The 16,558-nt window shown below is 36.5% G+C and overlaps 1 protein-coding gene across 7 annotated transcripts; it reads left to right on the forward strand.

Moving 5' to 3' along the window:
• Window positions 1-264: 264 nt before the first annotated feature.
• LOC131168182 (histidine--tRNA ligase, chloroplastic/mitochondrial) lies at window positions 265-15,923 on the forward strand. Of its 7 annotated transcripts, none has more exons than XM_058127456.1 (12): window positions 272-759; window positions 856-951; window positions 3,428-3,516; window positions 3,734-3,863; window positions 6,931-7,023; window positions 9,130-9,204; window positions 10,049-10,166; window positions 10,476-10,618; window positions 11,317-11,445; window positions 13,589-13,839; window positions 13,943-14,101; window positions 15,826-15,923. In XM_058127456.1, the coding sequence occupies exons 1-11, from the start codon at window positions 340-342 to the stop codon at window positions 14,079-14,081; spliced, it is 1,683 nt and encodes a 560-aa protein (XP_057983439.1). In that variant the 5' UTR covers window positions 272-339; the 3' UTR covers window positions 14,082-14,101; window positions 15,826-15,923. The 7 variants fall into 7 exon arrangements, with proteins under 7 accessions (XP_057983441.1, XP_057983439.1, XP_057983438.1 ...); XM_058127455.1 differs by lacking the exon at window positions 15,826-15,923 and adding an exon at window positions 14,197-14,231; XM_058127457.1 differs by lacking the exon at window positions 15,826-15,923 and adding an exon at window positions 14,197-14,231 and having other exon boundaries at window positions 274-759; window positions 13,676-13,839.
• The last annotated feature ends 635 nt before the right edge of the window (window positions 15,924-16,558 follow it).

The raw sequence follows: 16,558 nt of genomic DNA on the forward strand, positions 1-16,558 counted from the left end.
GTTTGGATAAAATGTAGTACGAAATTGTATTAAAATTTGTTCAAATTCATTCAAATTTAAATTCAAGATTTGAAATTCATATTTTCAAACAATACCTAAATTTTTCTTAAATTCACATTTAGGGTTTGAATTGAATGTTTCTAAAATTAGTATTACATTACCAAGTTTCTTTCATTTTCATTGTCCAAATTTTTGCTCAAGGGTGAAAACAGCCGGAGAAAACAGCGTTCCATTCATCTTCACATAGAGATTAACGACGTCGTTTTGGAGAGAACAACAGAGAGACCGTCTAGCCATCAGCTGCACCAATCCACTGCGCCGCACGCTAGCGCTAGAGCCATGGCTGCAGGCGCTTCTCTCCTTAACCTTCACCCTCGTCTCAGGCCCTCCCTCGCCGCCGTTCTCCGCTCCCACCCTCCGCTCTCTCTCCACCACTGGCGCCCCCAATTCTCTTTCTCTCTTCTCTACCTTTCACCTTTCCCACCCCTCCGCTCCCGCAGATTTTCCCGTCCCAACCACTCTCCTTCCGCGAACTCCAGACACCACTCTTCTGCAACTTCGCCGTTGCCGTCTCCAGCGCCCGCCACGACCTCAAATGCGGACGACAATGGTGGCTCCGGCCGCTCCGGTGCCATGTCTGCGCCGTTGCCAGCCTTTGATTCTACGCAAAAGATTGACGTGAATCCGCCCAAGGGGACCAGAGATTTCCCCCCCGAGGAAATGCGACTCCGCAATTGGCTTTTCAATAACTTCAGAGAGGTTGGGTTAATTGGTTCAATCACTCCTTTGCGTGTTTTCGTTTTTGATTTATTAAGAACTACTAGTTCTCATTTTATTTGGTTGTCTGATATGTAGGTTTCGAAGTTGTTCGGGTTTGAGGAGGTTGATTTTCCGGTGCTTGAGTCGGAGGCGCTGTTTATAAGAAAGGCCGGGGAGGAGATTCGAGACCAGGTTAATGCTTAATTTCTTCTTTTTTACTTTTTTGTTTTTTGGGGGTATAACCAAGCTGTTTTGATGCTGATGGATTGGGAGTCCACGCAAGTTATTGATTTTTAACCAGCTAGTGATTTAGGACAGCGACGACAGTGAGTTGTGTCCATTACAGCCTGGCATGTCTTAAACAGTTCTCAAATGAAAAAAATGGATTTTTTAGTATGATTGAAGTGCAGAAGTATTGTCAAATTGCTGACTGGAATTCTATGGGAGCTTGTTTGGGACCATGAACAACAGTAGCGCAAGTTATTGTGAGCAAAGATGGTACCCAAAAAACTTTGAAAATAAGTGTTTATAAAAGCATTTATGATATGGTGAATCTTACAACTTTACTACAAGTAAAGAGTCGAAAAGAAAAACAAAAAAAACAAAATTTTGGTGACTTCTTAGATACTGATTAGGATTTTTTTTTTTTGTGTGGATGAAAAAGAAATTCATTAAAGTAAGATATGGAAAAAATTACAAAAAATGAGAACAAAATGTCTTCCTATTGAAAAACTTATACAAATGAATAGAAAATGAGCAGCTTTCCAATCCCTTCGCAAGTCTGACAGAAATTTCTTAAAACATTCCTGAAGCAATCATCCCAATGGAAGCAAGGAAAACCACCCTATCCCATAACAAGTATGATGACAGTTGCTCATCCTTGAAAATCCTCACATTCTTTTCCATCCGTAATGCCCATAAAATAGCTTGTGAAGCACAACTCTACAGAATTCTCTCTTTCTTACCTCTTCCAAAACCCCAAAACTTTACTAATATGAACTCATCCACTGTTGGTATTGAGGAGAATAAATTTCCTTTGGACATGTCATAAACTTGTCAAAAAGAGAAAAATAAAAAGAGTAGAAGAAAGATATTATGCATGGAAGTAGGAAGAAAGGCATTACCTAAAGATGTGTAAGAGGCTGTTGTGCGGGACTTGATACCCGTTACCACTTTGAATTTTAATGGTGTACACCTTTAAAAGCATGAAGTTGGAACTGGATAGGGCTGGGGTAGCTTTGGATTAAATGTGGTTCTATTGGTTCCTGTGGATGATTGTGCTTGTGATGTAGTGGTAGTTTTGCATTGGGTTTGACTCTGTAAAAGGACCAAACCTAAAGGGATCGTTGATGACAAATGTTTCTTTGTTAATAATTGCATGGGAATTGGCATTCTAAACAGCTCCATTTTGGCTTTTTGGTGCAGTGATGCACAAATGTAACCATTAAATCATATATAACAAAAGACTAAAAGCAAGCTGCTGTGCTATGTATATCTTGGAAGCTTTCTGCAACATGTATATGGAGTCCAAACACAGGGCATCCAAACTTATGCTGTCTATGGTTGGAAAATTTATATGAGAAATATTTGGTTTGTTTGGCCGACAACATAAAACAAGCAGTGATAAGAAAAATTCTTGGAGGAGTTCAAATGTGAAATAAATTGGCTTTTGGCTACTTTACTATGCCTTAAACTGTTATGCAGTGATCCTACGGAGATGTTAAGACTGAGGAAAAGTCCATGAGTGAAAGGAATGTGGCCATTGTGCAACGCCTTAATTGTTGTGTGGCATGTGTTCATTTTGACCAAATCAACCACGTTGTTCAATCGTAAACCTTTTCTTTCTGTAAGTGAAAATAAGAAAAAGAAAGATTACCATTGCAGGTGTAGCAATTAGCATAATGAGAAGAAGAGTGACTGAAGTACTGCAGGAAAGAGGTCTTGGTATGGCATAAATTTAATGGATCACAACGAATTTGATGATTTGTTTACATGGGCACAAAAAGTTTGTGGTATTTGTGATCCTATGTCTATCACATTTTTTCTGCTTCGCTTCATCTAAGAAAATTTTTATTTCTTTTGTTTCAAAGCGAGCGAGAGATTGTAAATAGAGATCAGGCATTGGGAGGCTAAGCATTTCATTGTGATCACCAATGACCTGCAGGTAGATTATGCATGCTACATTTCTAGTGGGAATTTGTTGGCTCTAGGGGAATGTTCTTTAATTTTTGCAACTGGCTTTTGGGTTTGGGTAGTTCAGTTTTACTTTTAGTCAAGTTTTTATTATCCACTGAAAGGAGAAAGCAATCTGCACATCTTTGTTGTCTCAAAAGAAATATTTACACAGAATGTCCTAAAATTTAAAACAATAATCTTATTTTTTTGTTTTTTGTTTGTTTGTTTTTTTTTTTGTTATTTTTTTTTTATTTTTATTTATTTTTTGTTTTTTGTTTTTATGCATTTAAAATGTTGTGTTGGTATTAATTTATTTGACTTTAGTTCCCAGATTGTCACATTTCCTTGAAATAGTGGGAATTTTCTTAGGAAAATCTAATTGCTGAAATTTTTAATTGAAAAATATTATAAGTGGATCATTAAGTATAAAATTTCAAACTCCTGGAATTTGTTTGTTATCAAATATGAAAAATTTTATACTTTTTCAATGCAGTTATACTGCTTTGAGGATCGTGGAAATCGCCGTGTTGCATTGAGGCCCGAACTCACTCCTTCTTTGGCAAGGCTTGTTATACAGAAAGGGTACTGAAATTCTGATCCTCTGGGATTTAGCCCCTTCCACCTTTTTAATAGTTTATGGTAGCTTCTTCTATAGATTTATTCTTTGTTCTTTGTTCTCTTTGCTTTTCTGATTAAAATTGTAATGCTGAAAGATTTTTGTTCATTTATTTATTCATTTATGATTTTTGTATCCAGGTACAGATGCCAGAATTTGATCTCCATGTTTTTTTCTGTTCAGAAAATCTCTATCCCTGCCATTGAAATGGTTTGCTGTTGGGCAGTGTTGGCGTTATGAGAGAATGACGAGGGGAAGGCGTCGTGAGCACTACCAGTGGAACATGGACATTATTGGTGTACCTGAAGTCACGGTGGGTAGCTTCCAGCCTCTGCGTGATTGTGAATGATTTTGCTACATGTTTTTCTTATGATTTTTTTAGCAGAGAAAATATATTATTAATAGGCACCAGGGATTTCCCCAAAGACAAAGAGGAATTACAAAGAAATAATTTCAATAAAATTATGGCAGTTTTACCATTGACAAAATGCTGACATTTACCCTCTCCACAAAAAGACAAGAAAATATTTGTTATAAGCCACTTGAAAGATTTTTCCCTTCCTTCTTTGATTTGTTTCCTTCCACACAGGCAAAAAAATTGTAAAGGGGATTAATTCAGTAGTGCATTTACTTACTCTGACAGCCAGAACACACCTCCGAACACACAGCTCTCCCCCAACAGAATCTGTTCCTGTCCATATGATCCACACTGTGTTTAGAGCACAGTTCCACAGACTCCTTGTCCTACTACACTCTACAAGGAGGTGGTGCACAGTCTCTACTTCACTTCTGACTAGAAAACATTTATTCGCCAAAGCTATTCCCCTTCTATGCGGGTTATCCAGTGTCAAATTCTTGTTGCTGGTTGTGAATCAGACTTTGCATGGCCTTAATTTGATTTGAATACAATCAATATATAGAAATGCAAATTTGTTTGCAAGTCTACTTAAAAGTTATTGGTTGACGCCTTGAAGATTTGGAACCATTTTGAACTTCCAAGTTTGAGTGGTTCTTAAATTTGCAAATTCTTCTTTGACTTTTTTTGGAATTTGGATGGAGCTCAGACTTACTTCGAATTTCCTTATGCCGATGAGAGTCAGGTTCTAAACAAAAATGCCGTAAACGCTTCCCCACTAAGGAAATGCTTTTAGACATTGAAATTTCCCTCCCTTTTGGGTCTACATCATCTACTCACTGTCTCCCAACCTACAAGATGATTTTGCCCCTTTCTCCCTCACTTGACTATAAAAAATCCATCATCAACTTCTGAGCTTTACACACCACCATGCAGGGATCCTAAATAATGACAAATAATACAACGGAATAGAAAACAGACAAGCTTGAATACGAGTAACATGACCCCCTAATGTAAAAAACTCCCTTCCACCCATCTAACCACCTAGAAAGTCTTGCTTACATTCGGTCCAAGAAAATGCAGTAGGATTATTATGACCTAAGGGAACACCAAAGTTGATAATTGCTACCATAGAAAAAAACAAAAAGAAATATGTTACTCTATGCCAAATCCCACAATTCCACTCTTGGAAAAATTGATTCTCAATCCCGAGACTTTCTTAGAAATCTGTAACATGTTTAACACATTAAAAAATCTACTCACATTCTTCAAGGTGAAAAGAACAGTATCATTCACTATTGTCGTTGATGCATTAAGTAGATGATTGGGAGAGGCATTGATAGAGGTCTCATTGAGAGGACCAAGGTTGGGAGAGGAATTGGTAGAGGTCTCATTGAGAGGACCAAGGTGGGTCATGAAGATTTGTCTAACACATTGAAGCTTTAAACCAAGACTTGGACTCTCCATTCACCAATACCAAAACACCACATAAAAGATATCTGTAATCCATGTCCTCTCCACATTCCAAAGCCATTCCTCTCCAAGACCTTTTCCGTAAAGCTCCAACATGTTCATAACATTTTTTGAAATCTAATTCAAAACAATGCCTTTCCTCCTTCTAACAACCCATTCCACAACCTAATTCGCCACCAAAACCACATCTATGATTTGACAAATACCAACAAAGCACCCTGATTTTGGGAAATCCTGCTCATCATTAGACTAACTATTATCTTAGGAAGAACTTTGATCAAAATTTTATAGTTCATACACACTTCTTACCAAACTATGAGCCTAAAATCCCTAACCCTACTAGATAGATCCTTCTTAGGTACAAGGGTAATAAAGTTGAATTAGTACTCATACTCACTGCATCATTGTCAAAAAACTTATTGAGCACTTTTACAGGTCGTCCTTCTAAATTTCCCAACAGTCCTTGACAAAAAGCTAACAGAAATCCATCCAGCTAGTGCTTTATCTTTTTGCATTTTGAATGGTGCTCCAACCTCATTTTCTCAAAAGGCCTTGCTAACTAAGCTGCTTTATCTGCAGAAATGGGGCACCAATCCTTTGAAAGAGAACCTTCTTATTCTAAAGTATTCGTAACACCTATTTCCTGTAAAACCTTTTTTTCCAGTTCACACATCACCAAAGGCCTCCACATTTCATACTTTTTCCCCTTCCACAAATGTCAACCACCTCATAAAACAAAGCTCTCCCCCCTTCTACTACAAAATCACCTGACTACTCTCTAACCAGACCACTAAAAGCAGAATAAATCTTCACATAGATTCAAATCTAAAATGAGTCAACCGACTTCCAAAGTGTTGGGGGAATGTGATCAAATGGAGGGGAATTCTTGTGTTTGAAAACTTATTCATTACTGGTTAAATTTACTCAAACCTGTTCTGAGCCGTTTTTTATGAGCATACCAAACTTGCTAGCTTATTAAATGGTTTGAATAATCTAGGTATCAGGCCAAGCATGAGATGTTCTAGAATAGTATGCAGTGTGCTTATTGGTGGAACTTGTGCTACTTATTATCCTAGATTGACATTTTAATTTCAATTTCTTTACACAGTCACAGTCACAGACACAGGCACAGGCACAGGCACAGGCAGAGACACAGGCACAGATACTGAGAGGGGAATGTGTTTTGCATTATAAGGATGGACAGGAGTAGATTTATATCTTAGGAATGTGGACAGTGGAGTGATGGCTAGCATAAGAAACAATTGGAGGAGGAACACAAGTGGATTTCCAATCATGATATTTTTCATCAAATGTCGGCATCTAGCGCATTGTCTTTTGCTTTTGTCATGGTTGAACTTACTAGGCAAATTGTGGAGTTACATAGTGTACGTTCTTTGTAACTTCAACAAGTAAGAGTAGAAATGAGAAGTCAGGAGACTAAAAAGAAGTATGTGGACTGGATTGCATTATGTACTTCATGTGGTTGTGTTGGATATAACATTGCATATTCATCTCTTTTGTTAAACTTAACCCTCCATGCTTCATGTTCTAGGCTGAAGCGGAGCTTATTTCTTCTATTGTCACCTTTTTCAAACGAATTGGGATCACAGCATCAGATGTTGGCTTCAAAGTTTCTAGTCGAAAGGTGTAAACAAATGCTCTTCATATTATTTTGGGTTATTAGATGTTCTTTAAAGTCGTGTCTGTGTACTTCTGTTAAGCTTAACTCTAGAAGTTTGTTTCTGTGAAATGAGCTATTAACTCTAGTTCTATGACCCTTTCTTTTGGGATCAGCATTTTATGGCACAATTTTGAATTTGACGACTACTTTATTTTCAATAATGAAAGTCGTGGTTTTGGGCTCCATAATACTCTAACCTAAGGTACTAGATACCAATTCGTAGGAGTCTGTGAGGTGTGCCTAAGGAGTTAGTTGCTCCCAGTACCAAACACTTGTGGCTCTCAAGTTGTTTATCCTTTCCACACCAATGGCCTGTGGCATTGGGGTTGAATTTCATACTACTTTATTAATCTGCCGAGAAAAAGAAATTTTAGTCATCCCCTTGCCCACCTTTGAAAAAAGGGCACCCAATATGGGCAAAAGAAGATCTCACCTCATCTACTTGGATGACAAAGCAACAGTTGCAAGATATGTTGTATGTTTTAAAACTTAAATCAAAAGGGCAACGCTCAATAATGGAACTACTAAAGGCGTTTGTACCAATGTTTTAAAAGGCGTAGGTGTAAGGTGAGGCATTTTAACTCTTTAGAGGTGAGGCGTAAGCCTTAAGGCATTGGGGCGTAAGCCTTTTGAGAATTTATTTTTAAGATAAATATATGTTAAGTAAATTATATATTTAAAATAAAAAAAAATTTAAGAAAATTAAAAATATGATGTAAAAAAAGAAAAACTGGATATACTTTGCAAACTACTTGTTGGTCATTCAAAAATTGCTAACTTGAATACATAACATAAGTCATGACAAGAGATAGTTATAGCATTACAAAGTTGAAACTATTTTCATGATCGAAGATACAACTCTCAGTTATTTTGGAAAGGTTGAGGTTCAAGAGTTTTTGAAATCAACTCATATTATAACATTCCTTTAATACAAACATGTAGTTAGAATTTTATAACCAATTCAAACTTGAGAATCACACTCCCAAAATGCGTAAGCCTCAACTAGAAAGGCACAAAAGCATGCCTTTTGTAAAAATGCGTAAGCCTCAGCATGCAATGTGTTAGCATTTTTTGGAATTTGGTATTTTAGATTGAGCCTCAAGGCGTTTTAGGCATGCCTTGCCTTGAGGTGGGCCTCAATTGAGCCTTTTAAAACACTGGTTTGAACTCTGAATCTAAAGAGGAATAAATGGCAGATTAGATCGAAAAAGCCATGCAACTTCCAAACCAATTCCTGAAGGACAATAATGTGCTTCAAGTGGAGGGAGTTAATTAGTATTGTTCTTTAGCAGTTTAACAAAACATTTTCAGGGGAATCAATTTAATTGAGTATAACTTCATTAACTTGTTTTCTTTAGTTTTGGTTTTTCTTTCCTTTCCCCTTATCTTTTTTGCATTGCTTGGAGTCTAGCTTGTAGCTATTGTCATTCATAAGGCACTTCCTTGTAGCGCCGTTACATAAGAGTATTCATTCATTGTTGACTTTCAACAAGTGAATATAAAAAATTTTCTGCCATTCTTTACTTTTGACTGTCTCTCTGTGTGTGGGTGTGCGGCAGATAACAAAGAAAATTTCTGAGAAGTTCTAGATTAGACAAAAATTGGGTCCACATAAGATATGCCCCTATCAAAAATAAATTTAAGACTCAATTACTGAAATCAAGGTTCTGTTCATGAATTAAAAAAAAAAAAATTCTATGTCCACGTAAATAATAACTTGATTGTTGTAGAATTTCTGAAGAGGAATAAGAATCAGAATCATCAAGCCTTTTAAAATTGGAAACTGCATGCAGTCTGATCAAGTCTCATGTCTAAAATAAAGCAACTTGCACTTATCTCTGTTTTCCAACTCCTGCAATATTACACTACCTTCTTTTAATGTGTTCCTTTTGCATGTGAATGTGACTTTGTGCCTTCACTTCTCCCCTTTGAGAACTATACTCATCATTGTCCCTTTTCTCTTAATCTCTATGAGAATTATTATATTTATTTTTAGTAGCATTTCTTTTTTTTTTTGGGGGAAATTGGATACTTTTAAAGTTTGATTCTTTATCCCCATTATATTTGCAGGTTCTACAAGAAGTGCTGAGGTGTCACTCCATTCCAGAAAATTTATTTGGCGAAGTTTGCATCATCATAGATAAGGTTTGTTACAAAGGTTCTTTTTATGTGATTATATGTTGTCCTCGTTTTGCTTACATCCTTTTATACCACTGGAGTTTCTCAGCCTTTGGCAAATGGATCTCTTTCTTGTTTCTTGTGGGTTGCTATTAATCACCTTTTGGAGGCAAATTTTCTTGGATTTAGAAGTTTTTTACCATAAACATGTTTACTGCTTGTCAAGGAATGTGTCAAAAATGTAGTAATGTAGTAAGACTGTCAAGAATGTAGGAGGACTGCAAAAGTTTACTAGATTGTTGTCCATAGCATGGTGGAGTGGGACACTTTCCTGCTTTCTGTTTGCAACTTTGTTTGGGACTACTGATATTTGATCAATACAATTAACTGCAATATGGTAAGGTATCTGATTTTCTCAACTATTCTCTTTTTCTGCCATTGAGAGTTTCAAAGCAATCTCAAATCTGGATGAAGCTTTTCCTTTCAACTACTCTTTCCCCAGAATCCTAATGGAGAACATTTATTTTGTCCTTCCTGAAAATTTTCCAATTTCCACTGAACTCAAATTGCATATGAGGCAGTTTCTGTATGTTGAAGCAGCAAAATTATGTCTGTGATTCTATAAAAACCTAATGGAACCAAAATGAGTTTCTTACACTTAAATTTCTCAAACTACTACAGTAATCTGAATATTTGACGGCGCAGGTTCTTAAACTTGTGCTTAAGTGGATTTCTTATTTTATTTTTGCATTGTGTTTGCTTTTAGGAATGTTTAACAATTAATTATTGAGCTATTGCACATGCTCATTATGCAGTTGAATGATATATTTTTCCTCCTTTCTCCCCCCTCCTTTTTAAAATGTTGCAACAGATGGAAAAAATTCCAATGGATGAGATCAAGAAAGAGTTGAAGTCTGTTGGGATATTAGAAGAGGCTGCTGAGGAGCTCTTGCGAGTCCTTTCCATAAAGTCACTTACAAAATTGGAAGGTCAGTTACAGCGATTTGAATGAGAGGTTATCAATTGTTGTTCTTTGGTCAAATTATGTACAATATGTGGTTTTCGTCCTAATACTCAAGAAATATTTCAGATTTATCCTATGTTACTGAAACTGAATATTAGATATATCTCCATATATCTGCTAAAAATTCTTTTGAGTTGATTAAGGTTTAGTTTTTTGTGAGATTGTTGTTATCTTTCATTGATTCATTTTAAATGAATCAGCTTAGTTTACCTTACAGATAATATATGACAAGATTGTCATTTTTGATATTTATATCATTTTTGTGGAAATTCAGAGGTGCTTGGAGCTGCAGGGGAAGCTGTTGCTGATTTGAAACAATTATTCTCACTTGTTGAAAAATTTGGTTATTCTGAGTGGATTCAATTTGATGCATCTGTTGTCCGTGGTCTAGCCTATTACACTGGAATTGTTTTTGAGGTTAGATTTATTGTTTCTACTCTTGTGCTTTATAATTATTAATGAGTGAAGTTCTTAGTTGAAGTTAAGAATACAACTTCAATCCACATGCAACTCACTGTTGCGTAATGGTAGGGCTGATGACATCCTTTTCTGTGGTCTGGTGCCATATATTGCTCGGGGTAGGTTGATTACACTTTCAAAGTTATTCTCTGGCAGCCATTGAGGCTTTAAAGAGATCAAGTATAGAAGTGTAATTGCATATTTCAGCTAGATGGGTATTCTTTCCTTTTAGTGCAATGAATTATTATAGATAGTTTTAGAATTTGTCCAAGCATAGAGCATTTTCTTTGCACTTGGACCAAAGGTTTGAACAAATGGATAAGAATACTATCACCATTTTGTGCATGAATAAGTAGCAAGTACATGGAATCCAGTGGGAAGTCCTTTGCTGTTACAATTCTTGATGCCTTGACCATATGCAGCTTTTGCTGTACACAATGTATGTGCTTTGCTTGGTCTGCATGGAATGATAATAAGGTTTCCAATTTTATAAAATTTAAGACTGAATAAGAGAAAAAGCATATTGCTTCATTATACATGTAGCTATGACGGCTGTTTTCTTCACCATTAGATAATCCCTATGCTACAATACAGTTTGATTTTGATCAGAGCTTGTAGTCTTTTTTTCCTTTCCCGACTGACAATTTATTCCTTAGGGATTTGATAGAGAAGGAAATTTGCGAGCCATTTGTGGGGGTGGGCGATACGATCAGTTACTCTCTACTTTTGGAGGCGATGAAATTCCAGCATGTGGCTTTGGATTTGGTGATGCTGTCATAATAGAAGTAAGTTGAAGTTTTTGTAACTTTAGTTTGCCTATGTTGAGTAAATTTTAATGAAGTAATTTTGTTTGATTAAATTACATGGAGATGGACTTGTACAGACATAAGACAGTTCAATTCTTTTGAATGAATAATTTCCCTGGAAAACCAACTGAATCAGCTTGGAAGCTTCTGCATGTTTATTTACCTAAACTTTGAAGCTTGGATAACCATTGCTATGCATTTAGATGTGATCTAATTTGTATTAATAAAACCAAGAATGTTTGTGACTTCAGAATGTTTATAAGAGTAAATTGCACCTGGAAATGTTTGTTTGGTAATTGATTATCATGAATCTCGTTCTTTGTGCTGACCACCTGTTGGTGATAAGGCTCCCCACATTCAAATGTTGCTGCCACCACAAGGTTCATTTAAATTCAAACTGTTTGATATCTTAATATGGAGCTACAGCGAGAGAGGATGTATGGATCTCTCTCATCTTTTTGTCCAGTGCAGAAGCATATAATGACATGGTAACAGAGAACAGTGTGGACGACGCTGCAAACTCATCCAAATCAAAATTTGGTCACTTCTACTGGGTGTATAACCAACCCAACTTTGTCTGCATCACTCATTTTCAACCACCCTCTACCTGGTCAATTGGATTGGCACAATTTCTTCTGTTGCAATCACTGATGTTAACTGTACTTCGTGGGCACAATTTGGTTGGTTTCTGGATGGAGAACATCCATGCCTGCTGTGGTGCCTTGTGTCGGTTTGTCCATCTACCTCTACTGGTGATGGTACTGCCATCCACTACTCTCAATCCAGAGCCCAGACTATCTAGAAAAGCTAAGCAGGAGCAGCTCCTACTTGGAGAGATACCGTATTCTCTCACAAGCTGTGTGCATTCACTATGCACATGCTCAATGCCCCCAAATTTCTAATATTTTAGACAAGATGGAGAATTATGGAGATATGTTAAGATTTCAAAATTGAAATTAGCTTCTAAAATCACTGATGTATCCTTGTTTTGAAAATGTTGTTATTAAACGATCACATGTAAATGTTGTGGGGCCTTTTGGAGAATGTGATGGGCAAAATTGATGATTAAAAATTGTTGGGGTTTGTCTTATTAATGATGGAGATAGAAGAGTCCTTGGGTGGTTGGATTGAATATCTTATGCCACACAAGCTTTTTGAAACCTTCAACAAATGTATGCTTCTCAGTCCAAAGCATGGATTAGTAATATTGATTCAACTTGCTTATGGTGTCAAAAGGAGAATTAATTATGCAGGAGTATATTTAAAATAAGCATTCACTTGCTGACCAGCTTGCTGCAGCTGGAGAATCTATGTCAGATGCAGACTTGGCTATGCATATTCTTGGCAGGTTGGATACTTCCTATGGCCATTTCCATCTATGCGTGAAGACTTGGATTGATCCTCCCCTTCTTCATGATCACATTGGACTTCTTTTTCAACAACAGGCTAGACTTGAATTGTCCTCTCCTTTAAATATTGAATCAACTGCGAACCCCATTGAGATGATTTCTTCCCCAGCACATATTTTGCCTCCATATATTCCTTAACCCAATCTAAAGAAACTTTTTCTGTCCTTGAATATGGACTAAATGTATATTTGCTTCATTTATATTAGATTGGGATACTATATGAACTTCTTGTTAGGAAGAATGTTACTTTATTGAAGGACATTGGAGCTTTATATGTTTACAGGTAATTTCACTAGATTAGCTAGTGCTTTTTCTCCAAGAGTTCCCATATTGTAGCCATTGGTGTTGTCACGTGTGAACCATGATATGGATGATGTTAAGTTTTTGAGTGATGAGTCTTTAGTTGGAGTGTGTGTATATATATATATAGAGCAGTGAGGGAGCACCTCTGGGTTTCCTCAACCTGTTTAGAAGCATCCTTTGACACCACCTGCATGTGATTTGCATCTTTTTTTCCATGTATAATGTTGATCAGTATATGATTTTTTATTTCAATGATCCATTGAAGATAGATGAACAATCTGGACCAGTAGTTTGGTTGGACTCTATGATGTTAATAGCTTATATATGGTAGCTTTGCTTTATAATTTCTTTGCATATTGAGTTTTACAATGTGCAGCATAACAAATGTACCTTTTCCTCAATATTAGCAGTGTCATTGCATGGAATATGATACCTGTGGTCATGCATTGCTTCCTTGGTGTATTTATTTTTTTTCCCCATTCCTTTTGGGTTCACAGTTGCTCAAAGATAAGGGACTTCTGCCTGAACTCAGCCTGGAAGTTGAGAACATTGTGTGTTCACTGGATCCTCATCTTCAAGGAGCAGCAGCTGCAGCTGCTACAATACTTAGGGAAAAGGGGAAAACTGTTGATCTTGTTTTGGAGAACAAACCACTTAAATGGTACATACGACTATCTATTTCAAATGTTTATAGTTTTCTCGGCCAGCTTATTAGTTTCTGATATGATGCAACTCCATGTATCCTTTTAAATCTTGTTTTTAAGGGTGTTCAAACGAGCATCACGGATAAATGCACGCAGGCTGATATTGGTGGGAAGTTCAGAGTGGCAAAGAGGTATGGTTGTTGTAAAAATCCTCTCCTCCGGTGAACAATATGAGATCAAACTTGATGAACTGGAGTGATAGATTTGGCTGTTTTAGAGGTTTGTAGTCTGTATATTATTCTTGATGGACTAAAATATTTTCTGGTTTGTTTACATCCCATCTTTTATTTATTGCTTATGTTTTTTTCTCATAGAGATGTTGGCAATATAGAATCAAAACTTCCATAGATCTCGTAAATGCTAGCTCACACGATCAAGATGTTCCATTCTTCCATTCTGTTTCAATCAATACAACCTTTGCTAGTCTCATTCGGTTCTTCATATTCCATTAGACATGTTTTTACAAGCAGGTAAGTGTGAACTGAAAACTATGTAGACAGGTTGGACCTCTTTCAATTTCCTAATGAAATATGAATTTGTTTTGGGTTGCTTGATGCATGTCTTATGAGAAGCTAGATTGACAGTTTTTTGCAGTGGTCTTATTTTCCTCAAATGCATTTAGCTCTGTACTCTACAATGGTTCCTTAATTGGTCCTAGTATTTGCTTTTCTTGACCATTTGTTTGAACTAAATAGTGTTTTGCCTTTTGTATAGTATTCATCTAAGCATAAAAATGATGATCAATGTAATAATTCTTTGCAATTTTGAAATGGTGGTCAATCTACTTGAAGAATTTTGCTTCATTCAGAGGTAATATTTTTACAGTAAATGTCTATGAAGTGGCACCTGGATCAGCTTTAATTGTATGAAGTTTTGCTGCAAATGCTGCGGCTTAAGTTTCTGTAGTTTAAACACATGCAGCTATCAATTTTTTAAACCAATGGCTCGAATAAGGGAATAAAAAATGCTTTAAGAGACGCAGGTTCTGGGCATTTTTGGCAGCTTAGTGTGTTTTTTTATCTCTTCCTGCTCGATGGTAGATGTTCGATGGGTAGTGATTGGGCGAGCTTTGCTGTCATGAAATGTTGAGGTGGATGAGTAGCGAGGATGGAATTGGAAATGAACATATTATTAAGGTCAAAGTAATAGTGGCACAATTAGAGAAACTGTCTAGACGGCTTGTCATCTGCATTGAAAACCAATGGTTGTACTACGAAGCAGTGGATTTCCCCAATAACAATTTCTTTATGATGCAAAATGTTTGGTATTCATAAACAAAGTATACATAGCCAATTGGTGGGAACATGATGTCTAAACCCAACAACAGGGCCTTAAGTCCTGTTGAGTGGGATTGAATATGAATCCATCTTTGTAATTTCGCACGGTCCAAGGGCTGGGGCAATAATCTTTTGGAAGTCAGAGTTGTATCAAAATCAAATCCTTGTTACCCCAGTACCCTGCCTATAGCATTTTATGTTTACTACATTATTACTTTTTTGAGTGTTACTTTGATGTAAAAATTAGAGACTAGAGATCAAGGTTTTCTTTCTTCTTTCTTTTTCCCTGTTTTTTTTTTTTTCTTTCTGAATTGACATTGTGATGACTGAAGAGTATATGATTGGGTTTAGTTTTTCCCCTACCCATAGGCTGAACATGTTACAGGTTGCACCATGGTTGGTTGTGCTCCAGCTTTCCGAAAGGCCCTTTTATACCCTCAGAAATTCAAGGTCTCTAGGAAGTATAGTTTTGGAGGTAGGAAAAATTGGAGACTTGGAAGTTTATGAGATCCACATGTCAATGTTGCTATGACAAAACTGGGCCTGTTTCTGAATTCCCCTGGAAGTTCACATAAATTCAATTAATCATGTATGAGTTTTGTGTTAGGGTCTCTCAGAAGTTGGAAAACCTATCCTTATTTGTTGTTTGCTTCATCTCTTTGCTAGTTTTTATCAAAGCATTGGAGGAGAGACTGCATTAGTTCAATGGATTCTTGTCAACATTTGAAGTTTCTGCTTTGCTTGAGATAAAGTTTGCCATGCCACCAATAGAGGCGGTCAAGAAACATAATGAGCTTAGCAGTTTTAATTATTGGACACTGATTTGTTTGCTTTCTGTATAATTACATAATGTCTTTTACACAAATCTATGTTGCATTGCTGGGATTAGTTTAATATTCAGCAAGTTGACCTGGACATTTTTTTTGCTTAATTGTCCTTGAATACACAACGCAGATGTTTCAATATTTAACTAGTACACTTAAAACCATACAAGCTACTGGTCAATCCACTGATGAACCCATCCTACTTCCTGTCATCATGGCTTTGGCTTGATTTTGGGTCTCTTCCACTTTAGTTTGGTACAAATATTCCCACACCCAAATCCTACAACCCAACTTTCACTAATAGTCATATAGATGAAAAAATGGTTTTTTCTGAAGAGCATGTTGCATATTGCTGTGTGCAACAGAAACATTCCCATTATCAGCTCCAAGACATGGATCCTGTTTGTTAGTTGACAAACCAAATTATATGTTAGATAAATCCCGGAATAGACTATACTAAGATTTTGACCCTATGTTTGGGGCCTTGGAATCGGACTTTTGATTTGGATCTGTGTAGATTTAGATAGACTGCAATAAAAATTGAAGTGCTTTTTGTTTAAATCCACATTTATCCA

Source organism: Malania oleifera, chromosome 11, assembly GCF_029873635.1.
Source record: "Malania oleifera isolate guangnan ecotype guangnan chromosome 11, ASM2987363v1, whole genome shotgun sequence".
In the NCBI taxonomy this organism is placed as follows: Eukaryota; Viridiplantae; Streptophyta; class Magnoliopsida; order Santalales; family Ximeniaceae; genus Malania; species Malania oleifera.

Coding starts and splice junctions, on each gene's coding strand:
- LOC131168182 (XM_058127456.1), top strand. CDS start 340: ATGGCTGCAGGCGCTTCTCTCCTTAACCTTCACCCTCGTCTCAGGCCC. Junction 952..3,427: donor GGGAGGAGATTCGAGACCAG/GTTAATGCTTAA, acceptor TTTTCAATGCAG/TTATACTGCTTTGAGGATCG. Junction 10,619..11,316: donor ACACTGGAATTGTTTTTGAG/GTTAGATTTATT, acceptor TTTATTCCTTAG/GGATTTGATAGAGAAGGAAA.